This window comes from Seriola dumerili, unplaced genomic scaffold (genome assembly GCF_002260705.1).
Source record: "Seriola dumerili isolate Sdu_G_001 unplaced genomic scaffold, Sdu_1.0 BDQW01000025.1, whole genome shotgun sequence".
NCBI lineage: Eukaryota > Metazoa > Chordata > Actinopteri > Carangiformes > Carangidae > Seriola > Seriola dumerili.
The window spans coordinates 20,981,853-21,005,278 of NW_019174280.1; the positions used below are offsets into that span (position 1 = coordinate 20,981,853).

General features: G+C 40.6%; 1 protein-coding gene across 1 annotated transcript in view; it reads right to left on the bottom strand.

Annotated features, from left to right (window-relative positions):
* The window catches only part of bach2 (BTB domain and CNC homolog 2), a 39,536-nt gene extending 17,092 nt beyond the window's left edge, over nt 1-22,444 (bottom strand). The window contains 3 exon segments of the mRNA XM_022766214.1: nt 12,480-12,734; nt 20,075-20,144; nt 22,428-22,444. Of these exon segments, the coding sequence (XP_022621935.1) occupies nt 12,480-12,734; nt 20,075-20,144; nt 22,428-22,444 (342 nt within the window).
* Nucleotides 22,445-23,426: the final 982 nt, after the last annotated feature.

Sequence of the window (23,426 nt, forward strand, 5' to 3'; positions counted from 1 at the left end):
GTGTTTCATTTTCATTTCATTTCATATTTGCAGCACTATGAAATGAGGCACATCTTCTGGAAAACAACAGCTGTCAAATCTTCCCAGTTTTCTTTCAGCTGGCCCGTGACAGCTTGAGATACTTCTCAGTTAGGTTTATAAGTCATTGCTTGCGGCCCTGTTACCTTCAGTCCCTGATGCAGTGGCTACCACCTTTAATCAGTCATGCTATAAAAAGTTATACTTGCATAATTAGACGTGTGTTTGCTGTTGACATGTTTCATTTTGGGCATAAATCTTATTTCTCATGTGAATTTAATTTACACATCTGCTGAATGTCTTTGTGCAGTCATATGATCACAGACAGCCAAATGTTTAAGATGTAAAACATCATGCCAGCAGCAGACTTAACAGGTGTGATACACATCTGTTTGCATACAGTGTATAATGTGTGATAAGATGATTATAAACACTTTATTTAAGATATATCTGTGTTTTTTCATCTGCACAGTGTTCCCCGGTTGGTTCTGGTAGCTGAACCTGCATCATTCTTGTGCCTCCACAGGCTGCAATCTCCCAGCATGCCACTGGTCTAAAGCACAGTGAGCTCTGGCTAACAGACAGTGTAACAGCACTGTGGATATCAGTCATTGTTAAGAGGAAGCTGCTGACTCTATATCTATGAGGGGGGATTGTGTGTGTGTGTGTGTGTGTGTGTGTGTGTTGTGTGTGTGTGCGTGTGTGTGCGTGTGTGTGTGTGCGTGTGTGTGTGTGCGTGCGTGCGTGTGCGTGTACACCTGACTGCGCAACAGTAAATGGGTGGGTGGGAGTGTGTGTGTGAGTGAGTGTGATGTATTGGGGGGAGGGCAGAGGCTTTGACTGGACTAGCCGCTCTACTGATGAGCACAGCACATCTATAACACCACTGCTGCTGCAGCACACACACATTTCTGTACTTGCTGCAGTAATGAATCCACTGAATCTACATGAAGATCTGCTGCTCTTTTCCACTATAAAATTTATAATGGTACAGTATATTGTGTGTGCTTCTTTTTTTACTGCAAATCATGTTGCTAGTTCAATGACCTTGTTGATATGAAAAAAAATTCTGTATTTTTATTTTTGCATTGGCGTACCCCACTCCAGTGCCTTACTATTACACTTCAATAAAAATGGGGGGATTTTGAGACACTGGCTCAAAATGTCAGCATTACAGTCGCCAATAAAGCTAATGCATATGTCTTTGGAGTGTGGGAGGAACCAGGCCCTGCCAAGCCCAGGATTCGAACTCTCAACCTTCTCAATGGAAAGCCACAGTTCTAAACACTGTGCCACATGGTAAATAAGTCATTGAATCATAAGGAATAAAAATGTGGTATAGTAAGGCAGAAATCGTCATAGTATGGTAAGGCATAAAATGTCATAGTAGGGTAAGGCATAAAAACGTCATAATATAGTAAGGCGTAAAAACATCATAGTATAGTAAGGCATAAAAAGTCATAAAAACGTCATAGTATAGTAAGGCATAAAAAGTCATAAAAACATCATAGTATAGTAAGGCATAAAAAGTCATAGTATAGTAAGGCATAAAAAGTCATAGTATAGTAAGGCATAAAAAGTCATAAAAACGTCATAGTATAGTAAGGCATAAAAAGTCATAAAAACATCATAGTATAGTAAGGCATAAAAAGTCATAGTATAGTAAGGCATAAAAAGACATAAAAACGTCATAGTATAATAAGGCATAAAAAGTCATAAAAAACATCATAGTATGGCATAGTAAGGCATAAAAAGTCATAGTATAGTAAGTATAGTAAGGCATTAAAAGTCATAAAAGGCATTAAAAGTCATAAAAACGTCTTAGTATAATAAGGCATAAAAAGTCATAAAAACATCATAGTATAGTAAGGCATTAAAAGTCATAAAAACGTCATAGTATAATAAGGCATAAAAAGTCATAAAAACGTCATAGTATAATAAGGCATAAAAAGTCATAAAAAACATCATAGTATAGTAAGGCATAAAAAGTCATAAAAAGTCATAGTATAGTAAGACATAAAAAGTCATAAAAACGTCATAGTATAATAAGGCATAAAAAGTCATAAAAATGTCATAGTATAGTAAGGCATAAAATGTCATAGTATAGTAAGGCATAAAAAGTCATAGTATAGTAAGGCATAAAAAGTCATAAAAACATCATAGTATAGTAAGGCATAAAAAGTCATAAAAACGTCATAGTATAGTAAGGCGTTAAAAATGTCATTAAAACATCATAGTATAGTAAGGCATAAAAGGTCATAAAACATCATAGTATAGGAAGGCATAAAAAGTCATAGTATAGTAAGGCGGTAAAAATGTCATTAAAACATCATAGTATAGGAAGGCATAAAAAGTCATAGTATAGTAAGGCGGTAAAAATGTCATTAAAACATCATAGTATAGGAAGGCATAAAAAGTCATAGTATAGTAAGGCGGTAAAAATGTCATTAAAACATCATAGTATAGGAAGGCATAAAAAGTCATAGTATAGTAAGGCGGTAAAAATGTCATTAAAACATCATAGTATAGGAAGGCATAAAAAGTCATAGTATAGTAAGGCGGTAAAAATGTCATTAAAACATCATAGTATAGGAAGGCATAAAAAGTCATAGTATAGTAAGGCGGTAAAAATGTCATTAAAACATCATAGTATAGGAAGGCATAAAAAGTCATAGTATAGTAAGGCGGTAAAAATGTCATTAAAACATCATAGTATAGGAAGGCATAAAAAGTCATAGTATAGTAAGGCGGTAAAAATGTCATTAAAACATCATAGTATAGGAAGGCATAAAAAGTCATAGTATAGTAAGGCGGTAAAAATGTCATTAAAACATCATAGTATAGGAAGGCATAAAAAGTCATAGTATAGTAAGGCGGTAAAAATGTCATTAAAACATCATAGTATAGGAAGGCATAAAAAGTCATAGTATAGTAAGGCATAAAAAGTCATAAAAAAACCTGTTACTTGTTAATTTACTAATGATAATGAGGTCTACATTTCCATATTTTTGACAAATAGTTACCACAGACAGGAGTGTATTGTGTTAACTCTGTTATCATGTTTTATTTTGTGTTTTTGAAATTAAATTTAAATGAAGAACTAAATCCTTGCTCTGAAATCAACTCCAACTCTGACAGCTCTGGTGTAATGTTCTTCACCATTCACTGACCTTTTATTCAGTCTGACTTTTGTATTTAACGTATGTTGTTGAAGATCTAAAGCACTTTTCACTGTATGATTTGAATGTTGATGGCTAACACAAAAAATAAGATCTATTCACATATCAACCACACACAAAAAGAACAAAACACAAGCTTGCAGCAATCTGAGAAAGTGTACACTAAAATATCTGCCACTGGCCTCTCTTCACACACACACGCACACACACACACACACACACACAGGCATGGTTATGTGTGTTAAATTGAACCATGCCAACTGCAGTGGCGAGGCAGTGGAAGCTTAAATGAGGCTGGGTGGCTGGCCGGCTGCATCCAGAGCTGCTGATAAACAGCAACGCTGCTGGAGGAAAAAGTGCTGAGCATACCAGGGATCTATTTTCAGCTAGTATCAGCAGCTGCTGCCTGCGGGAGCGCATCTTTATGTGTGCCCTGTACCATATGTGATTACTCCACTGTTACAACCAGCACAGCAGCCTAATGAAGGAAATTGTAAAGGGAGCGACACAGGATGAAGGGAAGGGATGGAGGGAAGGAGGGGGTAAATATTAGGAGCGAAGGACGGAGCACCGAGGAAAATGAGAGAGGAAGCTTGTAGGAAACTAACTGCTAAAGGAAGAAGAGCAGGACAGGGAGGATACACAGAGCGTTTCCTGGTCATTAGCCGTCTACCACAATGCTTGAAACATGTCAGCTGTTAGCAGCACTAAGTGTATGAGTTAAGACAAAGACACAGATTCATCAATATGACAGATAGGGGCCATTTTAGACCTTAAACAGTCCTGCTCTGCATCTGGAGTGGACAAGCGATACCATTACAGGGCAGGAAATTATAGGCACTGGCCAATCACTGACAATTCGCATGACATCTTTAGGAAGCCTGCCAAATATCCTTTTATAAACAGGCTGAGCAATAGTACACCACCCTCCCCCTCCCCTCTCCTCCCTCGATAACTCTCCCTCTTCCTTCACCCAGCACTCCTCTCTTACATCGGCCTTTTGCCTTCTTAGAAGAGAAGACTAATTTATGCAAATGTGCCTCAGTGAATTCCTGCATGTCATGCATGCTAATGAGGAACGTGGCATGGCATGACAATGGGAGTGCTTCCCCGCATAAGAGAAAACACTCCTTCTCTATTGGAGGGAGCGGGCGACGCTTTAACATGAGATGTGCTGAGTAACCTGACATTAACCTCTGCGTTCGCAGAAAACAATAAGGAGCCTGAGTCACAGCACTGACGGAAATGAAACAGGCGCTGCACTGTAACGCTGTCATGCCGCCATTGTGAGTTAAGCTGTTATGCTGGAGGAGATGACAGGAAATGTGCAGGGACAATGGCCCGCCGCAGAACAGAAAAGCTCCCGTGCCAAAGCAAAGTCTTTTATACAGACAGCTGGAGCAGACGTACAGTAAGCAATGGGACAGCCTCTGTCTGTCTATCTATCCACAGCTTTCATTAAAGATACATTACACTGATAAATTGATGAGATACTTTAACATCACCTGGCTAAAAATCAGATGTGACAAGCCACTTGCAGCACATTGAAAATCTAGTGTAAGCGCCTTTATACCACACTGGACATTCTGCACATTCGTCTCATTTATAAATCAACTTTTTTTCAATTAATTTTGATTGTATTTCAGATTTTTTATCGGTTTTCTTACCTTCTAAATAGGGCTGAACAATATGAATAAAAAGAAAAAAAGAAAAAGAAAATCCTATTTTGATGATTTTGACAGATTTTAGTGGGAATGGTGATTTTTGCATTTCATTTTCACTGAAAAAAACTCAAAAAATGATGATGATGATATGATTTTTGCCAGAGTCTTGTACCAAACATGCATGTTCCTTTATATCTGTATAACATGATTTTATATATATTTTATATTACATTTATACATTATCAAAAAAATTACAGCTCCTGCAATTTGGATATTGCACTTGGCCAAACTGCGATTTCAATATTATCTTGAATAATTGTTCAGCCCTACTTCCAAGCAACCATTCTTCTTCTTCTTGTTCTTCTTCAAAACTTCCATCAGTTACATTATCGGCCACAGTGAACATCATGTTGCGTTAATACAGCTGTAATTGCAAAAGTGTTTGAAAGATCTGCACTCTTACCTAAAAACAACGCAACTGACGAACCTGAACTGAAATCAATGTTAATCGTGAAAGGAAGTACTGAGCACTGAGAAATCATTTAGTTTCACAGTAATTGGAAATGTTAGTATGGGTCAAATCTGGATACCTAAGGAGTACCTATGGAATTATTGTAATATAATTTTTATTAAATTGAATTTTACCAAATTGGAATCACAAAAAGTATCGTAAAAATCCGTATCGAAGTCAATGTATCGGTATCAGTACCAATATTGAAGGTTTTTGAACGATAACAAGCCCCGTGTAAGTAAAGTGTGGTCTTCGGTGACAGCAGAAAGCTTAGATGTTCCTAGTGCTGAGCTATGAGTAAGTAAACCTCCCCCTGACAGTGGATTAAATCAGACAGTGTACATCCTAATCCTCTGCTAGTGCAATTTACAGCACCAACCAGACACTCGGGAGGACATGACCCAACCTCTACACTGTTTAAGAAACAACAGGGTTGTTTGTTTTTGACCAAACATTTTTTTTTTTAAGTATAGTAATCTGCCAAGATCTAGACTTTCAGCCTTGCGTTCACTATGTGTGGTGGGTTCATCATCCCAGACTAATGAAAGTCTGTGTATTCCTTTCATTAGCTGTGATTTTCATTGCTTTACTGTGCCGGGTTTGAAGGTTAAACATAAAGAGCATAAACATGGGGATCACGCCGCAGGCTGTCGCCCAGCAGGCTGGCTGCTCAAGGTGCTCCTCTACCCAGCCTCTCACACTCAGACAAAGACTCTGCATCTTCTGTCAGTTTACGGGATGAGATGTGCCCTTGTGCTGGTAGAGAAAGAGAGACCCCCCGCCGGACCGAGGGGGTTGGGTATTAGTGCCAGCACTCCCACCGCACCATATCACTCCTCTCTCTCCACCGCTTCCTCTTCATGATCTACCACCCAACCCCCATCTTTAAGGAAGGCAAGGCTCTTTTCCTGGATCCAGGCTCCTACCATCTGTCTAATAGGCTGTATGTGTGTGATAGTGTCCTGGCCAGACACTTGGCGTGGGGCCAGTCTGTGTGAGGCCCCCTCAGATTAGCCAGCATTGGAAAAGTCAAGCCCCGATCAACTGTTTGACCTGAGGTGGTGGACGGATGTCACTCATCAACCTCCCAAACCACCGCAAGACCATTACATTGCCTGTCTCTGGAGTATCTCAATGTCTCGCTGTCTGTCTGAGGAGCAGGTCGTTTCTTTGTTGTCTTATGAACTGCGGAGCCTGAAGTCCTGCCCCCTCTATAGTCTGGTTCAGTTCTAGGCAACTAAAACTACTTGATTAAGGTTACAGAAAGACTGCGATCATGGTTGTAGATCTACTTGGTGAAGGTAGGGAAAGGTTGTAGTCCTGATTATAAGAAACCAAACTCGTCAGTGGAGTCCAATGCTTTGCTGTCTCAAGCTTAGACCATGATCTTCTCCCTAAGAGGTTTTGCAGTGCTGCTGCAACAACTTCACACTTGACTTCACCCTTTGCTTCCAAGAGAGGACAGTCATTATTCATGTGGCCACAAGAGGTTGCTTCTCAGGAAGGGGTGAACATAAGTCACCTTACGGCATCAGTGCACCTCAACTAAAGAGGTTTTTTGATGGTCAAACAGAATTTCCATAAACCATCAATCTAACACTCGGTCCCTGCAGTGACTGGCCTGGTGTATGGAAGTGAGAAAGTAAGCAGGTTTTGAACTTTTTATATATTCTTCATATACAAGTTTGCACCTTTATCCCCATTTGAACATCGTTTCTCAATCTTCTCTACGGTACGACTTCTTGCCCATCCCGAACAGCTTCAGACGTGGTTTTACAACACATTTATAAAACCTAGTTCGTTTCGAGCATACCCTGGGGATTTGGCACTCAAACATTTTTGTGGACAGTTGGTCAGCCAGTTTGTTTCTTAAACACTGTGGTCCGAGGTTATGATGACCCATGTCATTCCTAAGGATAGGATTTTCTTTTTATACCTTTTCTGACATCAGGTTCAGAAAACTTCATTCTGGCCTTGGCCTTTTATACGTGGACCAGCTTGTCCTACTTTGGATTAATACCCCAGCTAGGTTTACCTTGGACATCCCACTGTTTCCTGGATTCTCCTTGTCTCAATATCTCTCCTCCACAGCTACTTTGTGGTGTGTGGTCCTACCCCCAACCCCACCCCTAACTAACCCTAACCCCAACCCTAACCACCATCAGGACAAACTACTTGTTTTTTTGTTTCTTTTTGCAGCTAAGGGTTCTTTTAAATTGCCATTAAAGCGAACTCTTCAGTATTCCCTGCAACATTTTCAAATTACGAGGTGAAAAGAACACTTGAGTCTTCAGGGGCCACAAGTACTACTTTCAACTCTCAGTCTTGTTAAAATAAATCGCAGTAAATCCTTTGCGACAACCATAGGCAAATATGCTGCCTTTTTAAAACAGGGTGTACATTTGTGTGTGTGTTTTCTTTTGGAGATGAAAAATGTGCAGGACTCCCTGGCTCATGACTAAGGAAAGAACTGACAAACAGGAGGTGGTTTGAGGTCTGTGAACCAGCACTCTGCTGAATCACAGTGCTGTCCTCTCCCTTCCCTTTTTCCAGAACAAAAACCGGAGGGCAGAGAGTGAGCTGATGATCTACCACCTTCGGGGGAGCCCTCCGCTGTCCCTGCAGTGGTCTGGAATCAATCATTTCATCCAGACAAGTGGACAGCGCAGTAGCCAATAATTGGCTAATGAGCATGTGAATGGTTATTTGATTCATTCAAGTTGACAAAATTATTCACTGATCTGATAACTACAGCAAATTGGGTTGCTGCAATTTCGCCACGACAGTATTGAGTATCATCAGATTCTCAGTATAAGCCTCACAAGGTACAAAGGCTACACGCTGCTCGCTAATTACTAGCTGACAGCAGTCTTCTGTGAACCATGGCAGTCAGGACTGAGTAATGTCTTTGCACACACTTCCACAATATGGAGGTCATTTCTGTTTGTCAGGGCGATGGCTGCTCCTCTCCAGCGGAGGGCCCCCTTGGAAATTTCTCTCCCTAGTTCATATCTGAATCACATTCATTCTTATGAGTCGTCCTTTGCTTTTACACTCACAAGAAATGGGATGACGAGTTACACTGTGTGTGTGTGTGTGTGTGTGAAACCTCCATCATCCAACATGGACGTTTTGCCCCCCCCCCCCCCCCCCCCCCCCCCCCCTGGCTGGCTGGGGAGGACAGAATCACTGAGATAAAGCACAATTGTTTTGTTCCCATGATGTGATGGCCAACAAAGCCCCATGATTAAACTGGCCTCCCCTCTGCAAGCCCCAGAATCACATTAGATATAGATGATGTCACTCACCCACGCCAGCCCCGGCTACTCCAGGGGCAGTGAGGCCATGAGAGAGAGAGGACTGATGAAGGTGGGGAGGGGGGAGGTGGTCTTTGTTTCACATTTCATCTGAAACAGCCACCCCCCCACCCCCCACCCTCCTCCTCTTCCTCCCAGCGGCAGCAGAGGCATTTCTTATTTGCCCTTTGTTACACATAGGTAGCAGCCTTCAGTCGCCGGTGAGGGAATACTCTCCGTGATCGCAGTCAGACAGACAAATGCCACTAACCTAGCAGAGCTAAAAGCTTCTGCTCCGAGCTGACACACCAGTGGGGGTTGAGCAGACCCAACCCCTCCCCTCCCCTCCCCGGCATCAGAGAGACAACGGTGTTCAGACATGAGGCAGGGATGTGTCAGCGCACTTCGGTCACTGACCGTAAAGCAAAGGGCAACAGTGGACCTTAAAAAGTGTTCAGTGAAATCACATGTCTCCATTATGCGACTGTGACTTGTCTAGACAGTCAGAGAGAGAGATGTACTACCCACTGAACAGGGCAGAGGAAAGCTATTTAAAGGAGAATTCCACCTTAAATAGACGAACAGGCGAAGTAATGTGCTGCTACTGCTACTTTATTACTCCACAATATTTCACACATATATTAACTGGTTCTATAGATTCATAAAACATACATAACATATATTTTCTCTGTTTTCTGCTATATATCATTGTAAGCCTAATATCTCTTTATATCTTTTATTTTTTATTGTCTTCAATCTCATCTTGTCTTGTAAAACATAATCGAAAGGTGATATATAAATAAAGCTTATATAGTTAAATGAGCTGACCTCTTGTTTTAAGGCACTTAACATCATCATCATCAACATCATCATAAACCTCTTTTTGTTTTCTCAGGGATACATTGAGAGTTGATCTTCATTTTCAATGATGCTGAGATGACATAAGCAAAAAGAAAACAAACAGCAATTCCTTATTAAAACAAGTACAAGGTTTATGTTATGATTTGACTAAATATGCATTTCCAGATATTTTCTTTCTGTTCTCTGTTTTATATAATTGTAAATTGAATATTTTTTGATTTTCAGTTGACAAAACTACAGAACAAATCAGTGTATTTAAAGCTACATTAATTAAATTGCATTGAAAATGAATCCATAATAAAAATTACCGTTATTTTCAAATTTGAATTTCAGCACAAAATATGATGTAGCTACCTCAAGTTTCCACTGCAACAGAATAAAGCGAGTATATTAATTATATGTTTTGCAATTTCGATAAAATAATGAAAAACGTATGTGAAATGTTGTCAAACTGAACACGGACGGAAAAGAGAAGGAGGCTTGGTTAAAGCTTCAATGGTAGTAACTCTCTCTCCTGCACATTAAAGAGACAGTCATTGAAAGATGTTACTTTCCACACTCCATCTCACACCTGAAACACCCAGTGGCTTATACATTATTAATGCGCGCAGCAAATGAATGAAAAAGGAGGCTGCTTTGAGCATCCAGGAGCTTTTCCCCGCTGTCGTTCTTTGAGTTAAGGAATAGGAAAAAAAAAAAAAAAAAAAAAAAACCTGTGATGCTCATTTTACATAAGACAACAATCTGACAGTGACTTCTTTTCCAATGAGTGCGGTGGCAAAGTCATTTGACAGGCGCTACTTTATTAAATGCATGCTGGCCCAGCAAGGAGCCACAACTCCACGGCACATGTGGGATGTGCCCCAGTTTTCACAGCAGCACATGTATGTATTCATATGTGTGCGTGTAAGTGTGGGTGTGCGACATCAATACGTCAGAGGGGTACTTTCATCATGCGTTCGGCGGAGGAGCTCTGAAAGGGCTGAGTTTAAAGTGACAGTGTGAGAGATGAGGTGAGCAAGAGTGAGGAGTGTTGCTGAACGTGATGAGCGCCGCACCCCAAGGTGGCGTTAATCCTGCTGCGAGGTGTTACCTGCTGCCGACGACGGCGGCTGACAGGTGCTAATTGGCAATCACAGCCCTATAGGCTCAATAATGCACTTTTTCACACGTTTCCTCGAGTCTTTATCCTCTGGTGAATGACAGATCAAATTAAAACACTGTTTTACTGCCACTGTTTGACAGAAAAAAGACAGTGTAAAGAGTAAATAGAACAAAAATAACTAAAAATAATCAAAAAGTCAACAGTGAAGAGAAACGCTGAGGAGTGACATGGATTAAAAAAGGAGGCTGATGGAGTTAGTATGAGGGTTTTTGGAAATTGTCTGGTGCCAGAATGAAACCTCTCGTTCCTCCATTCAATTAAGAGGGTCTAAAATGAATCAAAATCCAATTATTACTTCTAATTTTATATTTATATAAAATCTGAATGCTTCTAAATCAAAATTAACCTTCAAAACACCCTGTAATGTGGCTTTGCTAATAGAAAAAAAACAAAGCTACGCTGTGTTGTGACATTAGAAATAGAAAGTCACAATTGAACTCGTGTTCAGACGGAACACGAAGAGCATGTTCACCTTGCTTCTTCTGTTTGAATGTTTAAACAGCTGATGCATCGACTGCACAGTTTGCTAGCAAAGTATAGTCTGTAACCATTGTTGTTATGTATGATTGATTATGTATCTATTTATTATTACCACCTGCAATGCTATTTATGTCTTATTTCTTTATAGTCTAAGGGCTGAGGAAATGTACATCTGTACTTTTAATGTATACGTCAATAAACTTGAACTTGAACTCGTGTTTACACTTGGTCTGTTTGTTGATCAGGACCAGAACTAAACGGGCAACAGTCTTTGTTTTCCTTTTTGCTCTGGACCTTGAAAACTAAACTAGAGTGTGAAAGCTCCCTCAGATATCTAAAAAGGCTTTTTCATCAAAATAAACATAACGGAGAAAATGCGCTCAGGAGAGCACAGACCGCAGCCAAGGTCAGTGTCAGACAACGTAAACAAGACTTCATGGGAAAAATTCATAGTAAATGACCTGGATCCGTACCAAAGTTTAATGGGTTCTTCCCTGGTCCATGCCCCATGCCCCCACTAAGTTCAGTGGGCAACTTTTTGCATATTTGTGCCAACGAACAAACAGACCAACAAATAGAGGTAAAAACAAAACCTCCTTGGCGGACGTGAAGGTACCAGTCGACCAGATCACTGCAGCAGCAACAAATCTTTTTTCTGGGTGTGTTTCGTAACAAAACGATTGACGGAAACGTTGGTGCTTTGAACGCGTTGTTACATGCACGCTGCTGTTGTTGATGGTGTAACAACTCAGACACCCACCAAACCTCAGAGCCCGTTGCGCAACATTTCGAGGAAACATGTCGTTCACCCTGCTAAAAACTGGTGCTACAGCGTTTACAGATTGAACGCGCCCCTGAATTCAGTTAGCGTCGGTGTCAGGAGGTGCCGTTAATATCGCTTTAGAGAAGAGCCTCTGCTGAAGGAATAAATGTAAACGTTATATGCTGCTTGTTTAATAACATATTGGATGAATAAGTTTTGTCATACTTGGCTTAGGCACGGATGCGTCTTGGCACCTGCAACTTGACTGTGCAACCAAAACAACGAACACTCACAGTAGTTTTTTTTTTTTTATGTGATAAAAATATAGTGGACACAGTGCACTGTATGGTAATTTAGATGAGGCTTTGTTCATGGTCATCAGTTGCATTCTGAGCAGGTTTATTTGCTTGAGGTGGACGGTGGACAGACAGTGGTCATCCCTGTGTGTGCAGAGTGCAGTGGTGAGTTTTGCTTTGGGAAGTTTTCAGTGTTGCATTGACCTAAAAGTCATTTCAGGGAAACATTGCGTTTGATGGACCTACCTCTTCAGGGAGGCTAACGACCAAGCCATTCTCCGCCTGGCCCACCAGCGCCTGGAGGAAGTACTCGCTGCAGGCGGCCAGCACGGCCCGGTGCCCGCGGAACTCCTTGCCCTCCACCAGGACAGTCACATCGCACAGGATATCCTGCTTCCGCTGGTCGTTGAGGCAGAGGAGGATATTGGTACAATGAACCGTCGACTCATACACATACATGGGGGCTTCAGGCTTCTCATCCACGGACATTCCGCTCACGCCCTGAAAATAGAAACACAACAGAGGGGGGGGTAAGTTTACAGCTGAGCCCAGTGAGCGCATACCACAGGGCTGATATCAGCGCCGGTGGTCTGCCACGGCCGTCCTCACGGTTCTAACACACACAAGCTTGACTGACTGACTCACTCCTCTTTTAACATTTAAAAAAAAAACAAAAAAAAAAACACCAAAATGCTGGTGCCTGGGTGCGTGACCCCGCTCGCTGTGGAAACACACGAAATATCACGAATAGCACAGAAAGTAGTCCCCTACTTTTCAGGTTACACACAAATAAACCGAGATAATACCGTCAGCAAATGGAAACACACAGACCTTTTATTTAAAGTGCCAATTACATTTAATTTAAAGGTAAATCAGTGAGTCCATAGTAATGGTGTGCTTTTCTTTTCGCTCTAGAGGTCCACATGTGTTTGTAATCGAAGACGGACTCACTGTAAAGGTATGCTGAGCACTTGGACACGCTCAGCAACACAACATCAGCTGAGGGAGGGTGAGAGTGTAAGTAAGCATCTTCACGGTATCAGAAACCAAACGACAGCACTGAGGCACGAAAAAATAGAAACAGTTTAAGAAATGCAGAATAATGTGGACATGAAGGACTGAATATCAGCAGCTTTAAAAGAAAAACTGTTTTATGTTTTTATGTTTCCATTTTCGCTGAAACGAATCTACATTGTATAAAGGTAGATGTCCATGTGTTGTTTGATTATAAAGCAGGTCTAGGTTCTATATTAATACTGTGAAAGTATCAAAGCCTCAGTCCACAGAGAAATGCACACAGCCTGTATTCAGAAACTGAGCCTTAAAACCAGCCGTCAGCACTTCTGGAACTTTGTGATGTCAAAGCAAAGCAGTCACCGCTCTCAGCCATGCACCAAGCCCCGCCCACTTGGACCCACCATCCAAGCCTTGCAGGATTTTGTTTCTCTGAGTGTTTTACCTGAAATCTGCTATATTTTGATTTAATCACTCAGAAAACAGTCAGCCAATCAGAAGAGAGGCTCAGAGCCTCCTGTCTTCTGATTGACCTGTTGTTACTAGAGTCTGAGAGGAGATGTAAAACTACACTGAGATGTTTTTTGGTTCTTAAAACCACAAATATATCTTCTTATGGAGAGGAGTTTAAAATATGGGACCTTTAAAGGAATATTTCAACATTTTGGTAAATACACTAAATGCAGCAACCGTCCATCAGAGCCAGGATTCAAATCTTTATGCTAAGCTAGACTAACTGATTCAAGCTCTGTATTCAAACACCCAGATGAGACATTAGACTGGCATCAGTCTTCTCAGACTCACAGAGATTTATGTCTCAGCTTCAGGGAAAAAAAAGCACCTATTCCCTCTGTGTTTAAATTCTCAGGCACATGAAAATAAATAACATCAGATAAAAATGTGTCATGACGTGGCTCCGGCTTTGTTGCCTGGCTGGAGTCGCAGTGAGTCAGCGTAACTCCACACTTCCATCAAAAACACAAACCACAGACCCCAAAAAGCTCAGCTCTGGGAACATAGCAGCACGTGGCCCCGGTCCTCCTGCCAAATGTTCCATCTCGTTCACCCTGTGACGATAGACGCAGGCTCATCAGACTCACACACTAACACACACACAACTTGCTCAAAAAGGCCTTTATATTAGATGATATTCAATACCAAGATGCCTCTCTGCCGTATGCGGACTTATGGCCGCACGCTCTAAATTAATTCTACTACTATCTGTCGTTTTCTAACACAACGTAACGCTGATTGAAGCTGTAGACGTTTGTTACATTTGCTGTTTTATTACAGAAACTGTTGGAAACTCATGACCAAGATAGTCGCATTCTGCCATTGTGTTACTTATGGATGAAATTATAGAGAAAAAAATAATGAATTATTAAATTATTAAATTATTCCCCTTGAAATTATTCTTATTATATTTCTAATTTGAACTGTTTTCACGTCATATAACTTGTGCTGGGTCATAGGGACTCCTTACATAAACCAATCATGGAATAGAAATTTTATGTAAATATGGGGAAGCTACATTACACATTAACTTTCTAGGGTAATTAATAACCAAATTAAGCAGTTGAAAGGAGGTTGTGTGTCTCTACCGACCAGTGAAGTTTCAGTTAATATGTTCACAACTTCTCCTTCTGCTCCTGAGTTACAGTGCGGAATAATGGACAGAAAAGTGTTTTTGCAGAACAGTGAAGTTGACCTTTGACCTTTATAAATGTCATCACCTCCTCTTTTTATCCTGTTAGACATTTGTGTTTAATTGTGTCACAATTTGGGCATTAATTCTTGATTCAGAAATGTGGTTTGTGAGGTCTCAGTGACCTGTGCGAGCGTGTGTTACCAGACCAAGTGTGAAAGCTGAGAGTAGAACTTGTGAAAACGAGGGGCCCCTCACTGTGTAAACGGAAAAGGGGGTCGGGGTGTGATCTCAGCGCAGGATCTCTCAACGCTGCAGTTGATCAGCTGAGACTCTGATCACCGGCTGCGGTTTTTCACGGGCGAAATGTTTTTCCTTCAGAAGGCAATCAATCCAGTTGACAATTCCCACAAAATTATATAGGAGTGCTGAATGAAATCACTGGTTGAGGCGCGCTGTTTGTTTCCATGTGTCACAACTAAAAATCATGCTCATGCTCTGCACACCGGCCCGGCCTGTCAGAAACTGGCATCGGATGTTTGGCACCGTCACTGCTGCTTTTTCAATTTCAATTATAAGAGTTTTACAGAAGGTGAGTCAGACACTGGTCACGTGGTTCCCCTGCGAGAGATGCAAGACTCTGAAAAATGGTAGAAAGCGCTTGGGAAAGACGATTTCCGGGCGCCTTCACTAAAAAAAAACAAACAAAAAAAAAACGTGAAGTACATATAAGGCAGGGAGCTGCATCCTTCAGAGGCTGCATTTGAAGACTGATTGCATCACAGCGGGGCAATTTTTCCCAGGCAACAAAGGCTCCAACAGGTGGATCCTTCGTGGCCTAACTTATCCCAAGATTCTTGGCACATATGGCAGCAAACAACACCGACAGAGAGCCTGAGGATCAATTTACAACGGCTACAAAAAGGGCCAGAAGAACAGTTTCAAGTACTAAGCTGAACCTCGCTGGAAGGATATGTAATTCCTTCCTTCCTTAATGTAGTGACATCACAGACGTACCGCCTCTCTTTTAATATCTTGATTCTTAATTCTGCACGAGAACAGATTATTGGGGCTAAATGCTGTGACAATATTGGAAAAAAAAAAGTATTTCTGAAACGTAGCGACTCACAAACTATAGATTGGACAAATTCAATAATTGCTTAATTTAACTGTGCAAAAATAGCTTTTAGAGTTAATTCATTATCTAACTGGTGATCTCTTACAGATTTCACAAATTCAATCTACTAGAGTTGAGCAGGAACTTTGGGGCTGAGACATATAAACCTCATGAAACAGCTATAAATCCTAAAGTTCTTGCTGTGAGGAAAACATCTGGAAAACATCCACTGACAATCAATTGAGCTTAAAGCCAGACCAAAACACTTCATGGTGTGAAAGTGTTTTAGTTAATGATGTAGCTTTCCACCTTTTAAATTTTATGTTACGACCGTCTACAAACAAGATACCAGTGAAACATGCAAATGATTCAGCGACTGCATGACCTATTTTTGATCTCAAGGAACAGATTATCATTATCAATCAACTTATTTCATGTGAGAGCGTTTCCAGAACAATCAGCGTGTGTGAAAAAGGAAAAGGACTAATCACGGCCGGGTGAGTCACTGCTTTTTGTCCAATCTGATTGCTTAAAGGGATCCTGCTCACGTCTCAGCACAGGAGAGCACTTGCAAATCTTTAAAAAATCTACTGCATAACCTGCTACCAATGACGTCTGACACAACTGAATACGTACCAAGCCCAGACCACAATGAAGGAAGTGAAAATTGTGAGGCTTTTTGAGGCCACGCTGAACCATGAATTGCTTTAAAGGCCCTTTCATGTGAGGCCGTTTGTAGATTCGGTTGTTTACCGATGACAGAGTTATAATAATAATGATTTGACTGGAGCAGACTGCTGCTACAACACGCAGTCTAGTGTGTGTGTGTGTGTGTGTGTGTGTGTGTGAGTTGGGGGGGTGGAGGGGGTGTTGTGGAACAACTGTGTCAGTCCAGACTTCTCCTGCGGTTCTGGCTGGATCCAACTGTTGTAGAGTTTGCTTATTTCCACCAAACATTTCTCAGTTGGCTTCCGAGGATAATGACCTGTCTTCCAAGAATAATGTTTCCAGATGCGGTTGCGAGGTTCAGAGAAATCCAAACATGCTATTTCTACCCCGGAGTGCGCATTTGCTTCACTTGGACTTCAGATGGGTTTGTTGCAGCGGGAGCAAAAACGCAAAGGGTGACACAAACACACAGAAATACTTTGCAAGCATATTCATTTACACACACCTACACACACACATGCTCGCAGACACAGACACATACCCAGACACACACATCACAAAATAGCAGGTTGTGGCAGAATTCTGATTAGAAGTGCTGATTGATGCAGAAAATTTTATTTTTTATTTCTCTGTATTTTCTCTTACTTCCAGTTGTTGATGGCATGACTTCGCCACAGCCTTCATGTGTGAATGCAGGACCAGTACTGACTGTACCTGCTGCTGCCTGACTGGTGGAACTGATGGTTTGTTAACACATGGTGCAGTTTGACTCCCTGTTTCACAGCATAATTCACTGTGTCGCTTCTTAGTGTTTGGTTGGTTCAGGCATGTTCTCACTGTCAAACATTTTTTTCAGAAGGTAAACACTGACTATATCCTGCATGTAATCAGTCAGACGTTACGTTTCCTCCATCTGTTCAATGCTAACATTATTTATAATTATCTAAAATAATTTATTTTCCTACTTTCAGGGACAGAGATGGGAAGATCAATGTTAATCTCATGCCAGAGTGTTAAGTACAGAGCTGGAATCAGGACGTGGTTATCTTAGCTTAGCATAAACACTGCAAACAGGGGGAAACAGCTAGCCTGGCTTTGTCCAAAGTTCAAAAATACACCTACTGACATGTCTGAAGCTCGCTAAATAAATCATGCATTTGTCTAATCTGCACAGAAACACGGTTTGTTAGCGTAGCATAGTTATGTGCTTAGTGTTTATGCTAAGCTAAGCTAATCAACTCCTGACTCCAGCTCTGAACATCAATCTTCTCAAATGACAAAAGAAGAACATGAGCATATTTCCCAAAATGTCAATCTATTCCTTTAAAAACGAAGAATCTGCAATGCATCCTGGGTAAATAAAGAACTGAAAAAACACAAGGAACTGAGCAGGATTGTAACTAACGATCCATAACCTAAAGGTATTCAATTTATAAATTGAATTATAGTTATATTAATTATAAATATAAGTTACGTTATCAGAAAAGGTGCTCACATTTAAGATAATATTTGTTACAATAACTATTAATCCATTATCTGAATTGTTGTCAGTTAATGTCATGCTGACTAATTAAAATTACACACACACACACACACACACACTCACACTCACGCTCAACTTGCTCTGATATCAGTTAGAATACAAATAAAACACAATATTTTCCTTCCATAATTTCCTCTCAGGTAAAACCTTCGTTTCCATCTTTCATTATATTCATGTGTGGCTCTAACCTGACGCACCAGATGGTTTGTCACACTGAACCATCTGGGGAGGCTTTGTTGGAAACTGTCGGGAGAAAAGGGCAGGCACCGTCAAAAAAAATACTTGGCAGGTGATTGGATGAACCATCTGTCTATCATCGTCTATCAGGGGCTAGCGTCGGATATGTTCCATGCACACGGAGAGTTTGACATTTAAAGGGACTTTGATATTAAACATCTCTGACTAACATTTTATAACATCCTTCCAGAGGATCTGGATCTGTGGACCTTCCCACAGACAGTGAAACAGAGAATCTCTCTCATCCAAACATTCAGTCCAAACATCTGGAATATTAGCAGACATATAAGGAGTATGAGGACATATGAGGAGGTATGTACACTCTCATTAAAAACTTATACTGAAGTAGTTTGATTGTCTGTTTTTGTGCTATTATTATAATACTATTATGTTTTATGTTTTCCATGTCACTCCTTGTTTTGTAATTTATCCGAAAAAAAAAAAAAAATCTAAGATTGGGAGATTGAGCAGATATAATTCCTATCATTCTGGATTAATCAACCAAATAATTTGTTGAATTTATCCTAAAAGGTGTTTGGTAGTGTCAGTGGGAGTTCTTGAAAATAATGTTAAAAATCTGGGCAGGATAGTCATTTTTATTAGATTCATTCATCCAATCATAGATGTTGACAAATTAATTAACCGATTGGTCGTTTCAGCACTGCAAGCATCCACTTCAAGCAGCGAGGAGAAGTGGTGCGGGCTGGAAGAATTTAACAGTTCACAAAGATGATTTCCTCATGATGAATTCAGAGCGTTCAGCAGCAGCAGAACTCAAAATCAGTGTCACATTATTCCCTTATTCCAAATTGCTCTCTTTTTTTTCTTGGGTATCAGCAGGCCACGGGTGTCACCGATTATCACCATGGAAACACAGCTGAGATTCCCTAGGGGGTTAAGTCAGATAAATCTTTTGGCCTTAGTCAATTAGTCAGCCTTTATTTTGCATCAGTACATTATTAGAGCAAAATAAAGACTGGAGAAAACCCCCAAACTGATTTAACCAATCAGAGCCGAAGAGGACAGGCAGCAGGATGTTTGACTCAGCGTTGGCCTGACTGGATCATATAATGGGGTCATGGTTTGAAGGATTTAAGAAGGAGGGGTGGTAACGTGTGACAGTGTGTCATAATGTGCTCTGTGGCTTGTGTGCCCCCCCTCGCTGGGCCTCATGATGTGCAGGATGTGTGGAAGGAAGAGGCGGGACTGAGCCGTGACACATTTAAATATATAGAGAGGAGAGGGTGGATGGTCTTTAGGGTCTGAACTGAGTCCCTGGTGGCCGAGTCATGATTGCGTCTATCATAACAAAACATCATACGTCATTCAAGAGGCGCTTCAACGCTTTACTCTGGGGTTTCTATATGCAACACATTGTAAAGGTGGTAAAAAAAAAAAAAAAAGCAATTGCAAATTCTTTATATTTTATTTCTCCGTGAGGCAAAGCCAACAGTGTCACTACGGCTCAGAGGCTTCCTGTTTTCTGTGCGCTTCAAACAAACAGGTACTGAGCACCTCCGCAAGTACTTAGTATTTTCATGTGGGACTTACCAGTTCAGCATACGTCAAAACAGAGTCACATTCAAAATTTGACTGCATTAAAACTACTGTCAGACATCAACTGCTGGACTCTGTGTTGAGTCACATTGTTCTACTGAGTCACCGGTCTGACAGTTTCAGGACAGACTCTCTGTGAACACTTTCCAGGCAGACTGAGGAGGTGTTCAAGAACAGCCATGAATATCAAAGCAAGACAGTGATGGACACGTACAGAGGAAAATTCAAGGGAGATTATAGTTATTTGAGTTTGATAGTTCATTCCTGACTTTGGGTACAAAACAATCTCCAGTCTGAGTCCACTTACTCAAAAATAGGACACTCAAAAACAACGAACCTACAATAATAAAACCCAAATTCTCTCTCAAGCTCCACTCACTCGCTCATTATGGGCCTTTCAATCTTGCTCAGTTGTCACGGCATGGTAGATGTTCAAATCCCACTATTGATCATCACAGTTCGGGTCAGGGTGGAGATTGTTCTGTCTTGGCGCTTATTTTTTCATTTTGGCCATCACTCCTCTCAGTCATTGTATCAGACATTGAAGTCATCAAAGTCATTGCTGAGATACAGGAATGCAATGACATTAAAACGAGCCCTGACACAATCACAAGCAGTCAGAGGAACACTTAAAATGTAAGTTGCAATCCCTTATTGAACACAGTTTTCTGTGTGCAATAGATGGTGATGGATCTATGCAGCAGTTTGGGTAAGTTAATAAGTTTACTGTTTGCCCCAAGTAAGTTTGGTGTGATTGTCTGACTGTTCAAGTTTCTTTCAGCATTTCTTGTAGCAATGCTGCAGATCTCAGCAATTAATCAAGTGCAATGTTTTTATTGCCAATTGAAAGTCTAGACTCCTCAGAGGTTAAAATGAATTATCCCTTAACAGAGTGGAGGTTGCTGAGTTTCTTACACTAAAGTCTAAGAAATGTTGTGTAAATGATCAGATTGCATTTTGAGAATCTTTGCTGGTATGTCATCATGGATATTTCTTCTTAAATTATATATTTTTCCATCACTTATTGATATATTAAAGGTCCCATACTTTATACTTTTCTGGTGTTTTATAAGTATTGATCCATAAGAAGATATATTTGTGGTTTTAAGTTCCTTCAAGGGGCACGGCTGAGGACAGTGACTGCTTTGTTGTGACATCACAAAGTTACAGAAGTCCTGACAGCTGGTTTTAAGGCTCAGTTTCTGAATACAGGCTGTGTGCATTTCTCTGTGGACTGAGGCTTTGATACCTTCACAGTATTAATATAGAACCTAGACCTGATCTATAATCAAACACATGTACATCTACCTTTATACAATATGGGACCTTTAAGATATTTGATGATGTTTTCCATCATTTCCAGATAGATTATTGCCTCAAACAGGAGTACAATGAATCAGCATGCAGCAAATCAAGGCACATTCATGAGCACCTGCTGCAGATGACGAGTTGTTGTAATTAAGAGAATCGCAGGAGGTGTAAAACCCAACTTATTGCGGGACAATAATTTCAACATCTCTTGAGTTGAGGGATAATTTTTGCCCTGTTGGAACATCTACACAGCATGATTGTAACAAAATACAAATGCACCCTGTGGCTCCTTGTAACAAACAAGGTTAGCCTCAGCCGCTGCTGCTACGGTCTAATAACATTATCCACTGAGCCAGTACAGTCGGAGGGAGACTTACATGAACACTGTGTCACTGTGCAAAATTAGGGGGGAGGACTTCTGCCAGATGACTGTAATTACACTGAGTAGGAACATGGTTTTAATTGGAATTATCAAATTAAGCCACAGTAACGAATGCCCTTGGAGATGTACAAGGTAGCAAATGTCAACGTGGATGGTGATGATGATGATGGCTAGGTAAATGTAAGGACTAATGTGTGTTTATTACCATGTAAAATTTCAATTAAAATCACATACTGCTGCTTTGTGTCAGTTTTTGGAAGCAGAATAAATGCAAGAGAAGCCTGTAATGTGCATACATACACGTATTGTAACTGCCTTTAATACACTGTTTTCTGGGGAGGTTTCATTTCCTCAAGTCAAACTATCTGCTTCCTCAAAACCTCAGATTAGTGTTTGTGGCAATGTTAGGCAGGTTGCCATGACATTTACTGAGCACATTCATGAGCCCATGGGAATGAGCGCCTTTGACTTTAAAGGCAGCAATTTAGTATTGCACTTGGTTAGCTGACAAAAGACTGTGAAAAAAGAAAAGGATAAATCACAATCTAAGCGGCAGAAAAGAGTCAGGATGGAGTAGTGTTCTGCTTACCAACCTGAACCCAGTGGATCCCAATAAAATACAGGTTTGGGGTTTGATTTGGCCCATCTTGTTTCACTAAAGCTTGGGGCAAATTTACTTTATTAAGAAATGGTTCTTTTTTGTTTTTTGCTATCGCTACATAGCTAATGTTAGCATTAACAGCTGTTTACGTACCAGTCTAGAAAAAATATTGCGAGTTCGGCTTCAAACTTCATTCATTTACTCACCAAGAGCTGTCTCCAGAGGTGGAAAGCAACACCAATATTAAGTCTTGTCTCTATCACTTCTTTTCTTCTACTGACGTTAGCATGATAACAAGCTAGCTCCAGTCTGGCTGGACTGTCTCACCACTTTCCGATATCGAGTCACTGTGGCGTCCAGTCTTCTCTCAGGAAGTAGCGCTGCTCAGAGGACGCACTATAACCTCTTGTATTGTAAACACATCGATGAAGCTCTTGCCAAGACTGGTAAGTAAAGAGCTGTTAATGCTAATGCTGGGTCTGTTGGCTGTTAGCAACGTTTTAAAATAGCTTCTGTAAAGCAGTGATCATTTCATGGAGCTGTCCTGACTTGCTGTAAAATAGATTCATTATTTGTACACACTCCATTTGAAATTTATTAGATTTTCAGTTTACAGGGTTGAAAAAACATATTTAAGATGGTATCATTATCTTGAAACGTGTGCGTATCTAAGCATACAGCGCTGTGCATCAAACATTTAATGTACCACACGAGGTCTCCTTTAAGATGTATCAAAGGGTCGTGTTAATCATACACAGGATGGTGCTTCTCTGCAAGACGAACTGCAGAGATCATCAGAAATGTGTTGATGGTTCATTACGAGAAGTGAATGGGGATATCAGGCAGAAGGATTGATTAAACAGGGATTTCTCTATCTGGGCTGTAATAGAAAATGTTAATGAGGGTGGACTCAGACCTCAAGCCCCTGACTTGCTTCAAATGTCTCCCTGGCTATTATGCAATTACACCCCCTCTCTGTTCCTTTTAATCTTTCACTTCACACACACAAGACTCTGATCTCAATGTTAAAGAAGTATTATTGTTGATAAGCAAAATTTGTGTGACTGCAATTCTGATCCAAGATTTTGACTTGACATAATAATGATTATTTCTGCTA